The 10,094-nt window shown below is 35.4% G+C and overlaps 2 protein-coding genes across 2 annotated transcripts; one reads left to right on the plus strand and one right to left on the minus strand.

Annotated features, from left to right (window-relative positions):
• The first annotated feature begins 467 nt into the window (after nucleotides 1-467).
• LOC103577434 (dentin sialophosphoprotein) lies at nucleotides 468-4,863 on the plus strand. Its single transcript, XM_008558062.3, has 3 exons — nucleotides 468-810; nucleotides 904-1,134; nucleotides 1,243-4,863. The coding sequence occupies exons 1-3, from the start codon at nucleotides 717-719 to the stop codon at nucleotides 4,638-4,640; spliced, it is 3,723 nt and encodes a 1,240-aa protein (XP_008556284.1). The 5' UTR covers nucleotides 468-716; the 3' UTR covers nucleotides 4,641-4,863.
• Nucleotides 4,864-4,984: 121 nt separating this feature from the next.
• On the minus strand, nucleotides 4,985-6,788 carry LOC103577433 (transmembrane protein 45B-like). The gene is made up of 2 exons (XM_008558061.2): nucleotides 6,612-6,788; nucleotides 4,985-6,534 (listed from the first exon to the last, which is right to left on the minus strand). Exon 2 carries the CDS (start codon nucleotides 6,520-6,522, stop codon nucleotides 5,758-5,760), a length of 765 nt encoding a protein of 254 aa, XP_008556283.1. The 5' UTR covers nucleotides 6,523-6,534; nucleotides 6,612-6,788; the 3' UTR covers nucleotides 4,985-5,757.
• Between the last annotated feature and the right edge of the window lie 3,306 nt (nucleotides 6,789-10,094).

Raw genomic sequence — 10,094 nt, forward strand, 5'->3', positions numbered from 1 at the left:
ATGATATTGGAAATGACAGATACCGAATTTTTTTTTTTTTAAATCCACAACTAAAATACTTATAGAAAAAATTGAAAATTTAAAAAAATATTTTCCACATATTTGAAAAATTTTATTTTACTTACATCTCATGTATAGAAATTAAAATATTTTCCGATATCTGCTACTTTCATTATCATGTTAAACGCATATTTTTATTACAAATTTATTTTCTTATAATTTTCAAAAACACAATTATTTTAAATTTATTTTTTCCCCTAGCGGGATAATTATTTTTGATTAATCAATTTCTTAATGAATTATTTATTACATTCATTGTAAATTATATTGAAGCTTTTGCTTCAGCCCAAGCTCTTTTTATTATAATTAATTGGCGGGAAAAAATATTATTTGAATTTTTACCGACAGCAGATGGTACTTGACACCGCCATCTTTAGGAAATTTTCAAACGTTAGAAATTACGCGGGACGTGCTTACAACTGTACATTAACTTTTTCGGCTTATTGTTAAAAATTAATTATTTAAATAAATAATTAATTATCTTCAAAAAATAAATAACAACTCGTTATTTATTTTTCCCCCCCAAAAGTTAGTACGACCCCTGATTAAAAATATTAAGTGCAGTGTAAAAAATAAATATTGTTTGTCAACACTGTGAGGTTATGTTGTCAAATAAAATCATATATTTATTTATAAAATAAAATAAATTATAAATAATGGCAAGACGAAAAAGTCTTAATCGTCGACGTTCACGAAGATCATTAAATGTCTCTGGTATTCTTAATGATGATACTAATGCTTATGAGGAAGGTAATTATTTATTTATTTATCTCTTATTAATAATTAATTTATTATTTAAGTTTTTTAATTAATTTTTTTCATCCACTGCATTTAAATTTTTAGATAATGATCTCTGGTTTGATAATCTTCCAAATGAATCAAATATATCAAAATACAGGGCCTCTGATTCTCGGTCAAGATATTCAAAGTCTATTTTAAATTCCGACTCGCAAGTTGTCGACAGTATTGGTAATGATGATAAATTTTGGGAAAATTTGAATAAGACGAGCCAAGATCTTTTTGCTCGTGAAAATTCAGCTCCAGTACCAGGACATAGTAAATCAGCGAGAAAATGTAAGTGTGTTAATTATTTCTCGTAACTTGTAGACCAGAGTCTGCTTTAAACTATCAGCTGATAAATTTTTTTAATTAATTAATTAATTATAATAATTGCTATTTTAGCCAATACATTGAATGAAACCTTGACATCAGAGGCATCTACGACACATGCAATAAAAAAAAGAAAATTATTAGTCCCGAAAAATCGTAAGAGTACTGGAGATGTTTTTTCCCAAGCACTGGATGATTCGGAGCCCGCAGTTGAATCCGAGCCTGTGCGTTCTTCTGCGCGAATGATTGATCGGCGGTCATCACACTCGCAGAGCGATATATTAGACCGGAATCGTTCCCGTCGTTCTGGATTCCAATCTGCAGAGAGTGCCAGCGATAACGACAGACCTGCGAAACGGGCAGTATTCAAAAAACCTTCACAGAAAAATGTATCGCGCACTTCGGTTTTTGATGAAGTTCTCAATGATCCCGAGGAGTCAGTAGTCGGCCCGTCGCAGGAACCTACGAATAGAAAAACTTTTGTGAAGCCGCGCACTACTTTTTTTAATTCGCCTCGTGGATCTGCTTCTCAGAGTAGAAAGAGCGGGAGTCAGCAGCTGGGTTCAAATGAAGACAAAGATAAAGATGTCGATACTGATGATGATGACACTGATGATAATTTAGCATCACAACAGCGCCCATTCTTCAGGCAACACAATAGAAATTCGAGTAATCCTTTCGCTAGTATCATCAGTGAAAGTGAATCAGAAAAAGACACCGCCAGTCAGCCGCATTCTAAGAGTCTAGATCAGTCAAAAAGAACAGGAGAGCAGTCGGTTGAACCAGAGGTCCCGGAACCAGAAGAGATTCCAGAGGAACCAGGAGATGAAGAAGGTTTGAATGAGTATGAAAAATCGTTGGCTTCAGTAGAAAATAAAACTTTAGTATCCAAAGAGAGTGAGAATAATTTCACTCTACGTGATTCCGCTGGCAGTGGACACTCTGATTCTCGGCAGAGTAAAAATAAAGATTTGATGCGGAAGACTTTACGGAGAAGCAGTCGCGTATTGTCAGGACAATCGGGTACTTCTAATAAATCATCGACATCTAGTCTAAGTGAAGTTTATAAAACTCCAGATATCAATCAAACTGATTATCAAAGTTATCGTACTCAGTACTATGAACCTATTGAAGATGATGATGCTGGGACATTTGAAGCCGACAGTGAAAGACAAAATGCTGGTGAACACGATTTGAGACTGAGTCAAGAAATAGAGAAAAGGGAAAGAGTAAATAAAAATATCGAAAAAGATTTTGATTCAAATTCACCGGAGGTTAATGAAAATAATTTTGATGATGAGGATGAGGATAATATAGTTGATAAGGAAAACCGCGAGAGTCTTAATAATTTAGAGGATGATGTCAATTTTTCTCAAATGAGAAAGCGTTCAGGGTCGGGAAAAAGTGGATCACCAACAAAAGCTGGTGATAAAAAAGCTCGAGTTAGTGCTGATGACATTATTACTGGTCAGCAGGCCAAGGAAATTACAAATGCTGACTCCAGTGGGAGACGGATGACTAGACAAAGTGAAGGAGATAAGTCGACTAGAAATAAATCACACGTTTCTCAGGTTGATGAGTCGGTGAAGAGTAAGAAGAGTGTATCAGTAAGAATGCGGTCCCAGAGCATTTCTGAGGCTGCTTCGTTGATAGAACAGTTAGGTGTTGAGGCTGGGAAAGATGTAAGTCCGAGTAAATCTGTCAGGAAGACACGATCTGGGAAAATTCTTGAAGAGTTAGAGACTGATATTCCTGAGGATGCGGTTCTAGAGTCTGCTAAAGACAACAGACAATCCAAGTCTTTGAAAATTGTAGAAATTTCGAAACATTCAACGCGTGTTACTATACGTGAGGAAGTAGGTGATGAAGACAGGGAAGAAGATGAGGTAGAAGCTGGAGTTGAAGATGGGGAAGAACAAGGTTTGGGTAATTCTACCAGGAAGACTAGGTCTAGAAGAGTTATCGAAGATTCAGGGGATAGTAGTTCTGATACCAGCTCCGTCAGAAAGAAGAGAAAGGAAGTGTCTGAGAAACGCCAAAGTATTTTGAAAAGTATTGTCGGCTCTGATAGTTCAGATGAACAGTCAGAGTCTCCTGGTAAAGCTTCTGGTAAGCAGCCCAAGTCCTTGATAGTGGAACCTCCTAAATATTCTTCGACGCGTATTAATGATATTAATAAGAGTTCGAGTAGAAAAGATCAAGATGATGAAGATGAAGAAGAGGAGAGTCAGGATGTAACCGAGAGTCAAGATGATGAGGCTCAAGAAGAAGAAGAAGAGACTCAAGAAGAAGAGGAAAATCAAAATGCAACAAAGAGTCAAGAAGATGAAGAAAATCAGAATGCAGTAGAAAGTCAAGATACAGAAGAAAATGAGGCTGAATTAATTTCCTCGCGTAAACCATCTAAAAGTTTGGGCTCACCAAAATATTCATCAACTCGTTATTTAAATAAAACAGGTGTAAGTTTCAATGAAGCTGACAGTGATGATGATATTGATGAAGAATTAAATGAATATATTAAAAATACAAGTAAAATGTGTAGTTCACAAAATAAAAGTAAAAAATCCATTAAAATAAATCCAACACCTAGTCAATTACCATTTCGTGAAAGTGATTCTGAAGAGTCTGAAGATGACAATAATTTGGATGGCAGTAAAATTGGAAAAACTCGCAGTCAAATTTCGCAGACTTCAACTGGAAAGACATCCAAGGTACCGGAAGCTGTGGCCAGTACTCCGGGTACTGCAAGAGTAAATAACAGAGTGTCGACAAAGTCTCGTCTATCCCAACCTCTAGGTAATCAGAGGTCTATTTTGAGTTACTTCGATAATCTCAACTCACGACCGTCATTGCATATAAGCACCAAGCCACTAGAGTCTTCGGATTTTCTGAAAGAAGCGTCCGCCAGGATGAAAGAAATAAAAAAGCAACAAGACGAGTTATTTGCTAAGCAGTTGGAAAAGAATGCCAGCGTGGCGAAGCCAGTGACCTCAGTGCCTGTAAAAAAGAAGATTGGGGCAGGTGTTGGCTTGAAGAAGAAAAATTCAGCGAATGTTAAAGTGGTCGATAAAGCGTACATTGTCAATGGTCAGGTTTACAAGAGACCCAGACTACCGCGACCCAAGCACTGGGCCACAGATCGGCTTTACAAATTTTTGTGGAAGAAAATGGAGCCTAAGTATCAGCTGCAGACACGGGTTCGCTCGGAAAAATTTGTTAAGGACCTTGCGGTTGCTGTGGAAACGATCAAGAAGAAGAAAAAGTATGAGAATTACAAATTTTTGCTGGATGATTTGCTAAAAAAAATGGCGCGCCTGGGGATCATTGAAACCAGAAGAGATTTTTATCATTTTTGCTACGATTTCTTGCCCTATGAGTTCAGAGAAAAGGTCACGCCTATTTTACATCCTAATGCCGTTCATTTGGTTCCATTTGAGCCCGATAAAGTTGATGTGCCCATACTAAGTTGAAATGCATTAAAAAAATAAACAAATAAATGTATATAAAAATTATTTTGTTCAAGAGTGCGCGTAATATTTAAAAATTTATATCGCAAATAACAACGATAGTTTGAAGCTTTTTGATAAAAAATATTATTTTTGTTGTTAATATATTTAATTCTACTCCACTGTTACCAGGACTTGGTTATAAGAAATTGTAATAATTACTAGGAGTCGTTAATGTAATTATTCTTAAGTTAGATATTTAATTGAATATTTAAATTAAATAATTAAAAAGTTGTTTTGATTAATAAAAAAAATTCTTGATATTTTTTCAAAATTTTGTTATTTTTATTTCGCAATTTCATGATTTTTCTGAGTCTATACGACACATCACATTTTTCTTTGTATTTTCTCAGGAAATTTTTTCAAAGGAATTGAAAGCCGGGATGACAGCATCAGTTTTAATTTTTCCAATGTTTATAATTGAAGTAATTGCTCGTATTTAATTTGCCAATTACTTAATCGTTGACAGCCAAAAGCTACTAAAAAAAAATTTGGTAGTATAAAATTTCGGCGGTAGTTAAATTAATAAATATACATTTAAATTCTATAAGTACTTAAAGATCAGAAAGTTTATCTGGCAACGAAAATTAAAAAAAATTGTGTAGTCTCTCTGCTTTAGGGGTAGATCTGGAGGTGAGGAGGGAGAGGGGGCTGTAATTTTTAGCTGACGTGCGAAAGATTTCAGAAATCTAGATCTCGTAAAATTTTTACTTTTTATTTTCGTTTTGAAAAAAATGTTCCGATCTTCAGGAACATAATTCAATATGATATTAGTTAAAAAATTTTTTTATTAATAGAGAATAAAAATGAGTTATCAAAATTTTTTTAATTACAACATTTCCAAAAATAATTTTCGTCTGTAAAAAAATGATAAAAAGTTTTTCCATAAGAAGGCACAATATTTAAATCAATAAAAAAGTCTACAAAAAAATACCCTGGTGACTAATTTCTGCGACTCTTTTGGCACTTGAAGTATCACTAATCTACGTACAGTAAAATAATTAATCTAAAATACAATAATCAGTCATGTCAAGTGTAAAAATAAATAGCACTAGAAAAATTTAAAAATAAATTTAGTCATTTAAATGTCATGATGGGGCTCATGGCAATAGTCATAAATAGGAATTTCCGGTGGTTCCTCAGCGACTCTCGGTATGCAGCTGCGAGTAACAGCGACGATGCAGAGAGTTACTCCAAAAGCTGTAGCGATGTGCCAAGAAAATGCGAGCGCCACTCGCTCAGGTGAATAAATTTCCACTGGATATGTTCTGACCATGTGGGCGATCCATCCGCCATGCAGGACAGTCGTGAATCCTCGTAGAATTTTAAGATCTGGCCAGACGATTTCCAGTAGAACCGTGAACGAGGTCATCCAAACTATCCCAGCAAGTATTCCGTTGGCCATATTTGTGGTTGGGCTTGCCCACACAAACAGGAAACCCTCGACGAAAAAACTCTGGGCGAGGGCTAGATGCGCCAAACTGTTTGTCACGTTGCGGGGAAAGTAAAATGTCAGCACATCGACTAGGCCGGAAAATGCGAAAAATAAATAAATTGTTGCGTGAACAACTTTTGGTGATACTGTTACATTGTCAGGTAATCCGCCGATCATTGTTCCGACTAGACCAACAGCAGTGGCAATCAGTTTCAGACTCCCTTCTATCGGATGATTTATGAAAAGTTTCTCGCAATAGCGAGCGATCCTCCGTGACTTTGACGGCTCGTTTTCCTCATTGCGCTTCGGTGTTATCCAAAATTTGGCGTACTCGCAGCACCATTTCAAACCAAATGCATAGAAAATGCACCCGATCAACACGTAGGGAAGAGCTGATTCGAATGATTCCATTTTTGGAGATATCTAGAAATTTTGAAATTTTTTTTTTAGAAAAATCTACTGAATTTGTTAATATTTTTGTATTTTGCTGGAGTACTCACTTATTTCTGGAAATCGATTATCAAATTTGCTTTTGAGACATTTTTGAAGACTCGTTTCTTAAAACTGTGATTATGTGACTTGTGAAATGGGTAATGGAGTAATAAAACAATTTAAAGGAGGCCGGAATTTATTTATAATTTGTTGAATTTTAGAGTAAAAATGTGTGGGCCGAAATGTTTTCGCTGTACATATGCGACCTCTAAAAAGTTTGCCTGAACTTGACGGAGTCTGGTGGGAAGTAGAATGTCACTTGATCCGTTATGAGTTTTGTAGAAGTCTACTATATTTTCACAGCTGAAAATTATAATGGGTTTTACTTTTTCAACGGAAAATACTTTTTTTCAAGTTTTCTTTTTTATCTTTTCCAAAAGTTCATTTTACTTGCATGGAAAATCTCCACTTTTTTTTATTTTCTTATAGAAATTAAATAATAAAGTTTTCAAGAGTAAATTTAAGTAAAACTTTCAAGAAACTACTCGAGAAAAACTTGAATAAATATGATTTTTTCAGAAATTGTATTGAAAACGTATTTTCTAATAAGTTTTCTCACAAAATTTAATTGTGGGCCATTTTTATCTTCAATTCACAACAAAAGGGGCAAAATGAGTTTTCAAATTCTTTTTTTCACCATCGATTTAAAAAAAAACTGAAAATTCAGTGTATTAATTTTCAAGCCAAATTCTAAAAAATAATCAGATTTCTGTCCATTTTGCCCTTCTTGTTAAATACCAACTCAGTAATAGAAAATTACCGAATTTTATCCCATCTGGCAATTCATCCCGAAATAACTAAAAATGAATTTTCCCATCGAAAAAATTTTCATAAATAAAAACCGATTAGCAGCCAATAATCATCCAAATGTCAACATTTTCATGTCCGTCCTCGCCAACCACGTAGCGCACATAAGATTAGCAAGTCGAGGGTGAATAGAAGCCTCGAACTAGGATTTAATTGTTGGTTTCCTCTATTAGGACCAGAGAACTCGTGTTATGTCAAACCAACGCAAAAGGTCCACTCGATTGGTCGAGTTCTAAATTCTTTATCCGCCCCGTGTCCCGCACATGGGGCAGCATTTCGATTATTATTACATTCATATATCTATACATATTATTATTATTATTATTATTATTATTATTATTATTATTATTATTATTATTATATATGATGTATCCGTCAATAATAAGCGCACTAAGCCCATTCACTCAGATCATCCGGATAATACACCGTGTATTCATAGAATTGAGCTACTTATATAAAAGATTACAATATTACATACAATAAACGCGGCATGTATGTAAAAATTCAAACTTTAATACAATAAATCGTCATAATCACTGACCTTTTAAACTCAAGCTTCAATCATAAAAAATTCTACATCAATATTAAGCAAAAAACCCGTCATTTATAAACAAATACCGCTGAAAAAAATGACATGACAGTTTATAAATAATTCGGAGCATTTTTTTCTCTACACTCAAGAATACCTTCATGAGGAATGAAGACTAAAAAGGAAAAAAATAAAAGGAAAAAGACAAACAAGAGGAATGAGAGCATCGGGGTGCAATTCATATTATTCCTAAGGCAGAGCAGCAGTAGAAGCAGTAGTGGAATTGCACCTTTAATCAAGATTTCTACCAATTTGCAAGCGCCGACGGCGTGAAGACAAAGCCCATTGTTGCCGTAACTGGTTGAGGCTTCAAGTGTTCCAACGCAACGCAACGAACTCAATGCTGCAGCGGCAATATACCGGGTGGAACCGACGTTTCTTTACATCTACTCATACATTTCTGCGAGTTCTGCATCACACAAAGACCCGCTCGCCATCGTTAACAAATATCAAAGTCCTACTCCCGTTGTTAGTCTTCCTTTTTAATACTCTTTTTACAGAAACATTCATACCTAGCGATAAAAAACGAGGGAAAATAACTAGACATTTATAAAGGAGATGTCATTTTTTAAAAATTTTATTGATATTCGAAAAAAATATTTTGAACAGTTTTAACTTAAAATTATGTTCGATGTAGTCTTGAAGAAGTATATTGGCTTGATTTGTCTCTGTTCCAAAACTTCCGCTAGGTGGCTCAGCCTTCTCACACATGCTATGGAAAAATAAATATATAAAGTAGTCGAAGTCTAATAATATACATGATCAATTTAATAAAATAATGAGTTACAGGCTGATCTCAATTCTACACATGTACTTACTGCAACAAAATCTCAAGGTAGTTAATTCCAAGTTCTGATAGCCGTTAATAAAAATGACTTTTCATAAATCAAAGTTTTGCATGTAGGTTGAAAAAACACATCATTAAGCCTGAAAGTAGTGACGTGTACTTGGCGCGAGACACTACCGTGTTTCCTGATTCAAAACTTATCTCGAAGTATATTGTCATGATTTAAGTGAAGCATTTTGTATATAATACAGATTTTAAACGAAAACCAAAAACTTTTTCTAGTGAAAGACAACACCCCTTGTAAAAAATATGAAATTCAGTGAAGGTATCAAAAATAATACTGATGTACGCACACTATTATTATATACTGTTTCAACTTGAGAAGCCACCCCAGCCATTTGCTTTCTGCAGAGTCGAAAGTAGTCTTAGCACTTTCAGCTCATGCACCACTACAACACACTTGTCTAATTCTCAGTCTATCTCATTTTAATCTACAGCAAAACTAATACACAAGGATCTTACTCGCTGGCAGGCAGACGCTACTGCCACTGCCACTGGTACTTCTGCAATGGAGCTCAACTGTACTCGTCGTCGTGAGTCCAACAACTTGAATCCACTTGTACTTCTGTTTGTGTTTGCTAATTGTGAATTGTCTACTTCTTGCCCGGGTGCCTCAAGTGTCTTTTGTACAAACACGCGCACATATACCCACCCCGTCATTTTACATAAACTCACACAATTAAATCCGCAGTGCACATGGTTGATAGAGGGCGTTGGTTCATGTGTCACATTTCAGCATCAGCCATATATTTTACATAAATGTATACATTTATGTGTATCAGTATGAATGCTCAGACTACTGTGCCGTAGATTTAACAAGAGCAGTAAAGTTCTGTGCTCGTACACACGTACCAGGAAAGGAACCAAAACGTGAATACAATTCTCTACAACTACTACTTATATATCTGGGGGCGCTGAAGTACTTGAGTTTACCTCACTGCACTGCACAACACTACACTACTCTACACCAGTAGTCACTGCTCACACACAAGCACCACCAAGAGGCGCCCGCGAGCAAAAGGCTACCAATTTTTAGGTTTACAAGAGGGCGATAGTCTTTCTTTGTCACGTAGCTCCATTTTTTTTTCATTTTATTACACTAGCTATTTTTTTTATAGTAGAGTTGTACTTTTGGGGTTGCCATGCATGAGCAGTATGACATTGTTGCCGGTGGATTGGATCCACGGTTCTTTTGTTACAAATTCAAGCATCGGGAACCCGGTTCGGTTTGGTTTGTTGCTATCTATA

Source organism: Microplitis demolitor, chromosome 4 (assembly GCF_026212275.2).
Source record: "Microplitis demolitor isolate Queensland-Clemson2020A chromosome 4, iyMicDemo2.1a, whole genome shotgun sequence".
Classification (NCBI taxonomy): Eukaryota; Metazoa; Arthropoda; class Insecta; order Hymenoptera; family Braconidae; genus Microplitis; species Microplitis demolitor.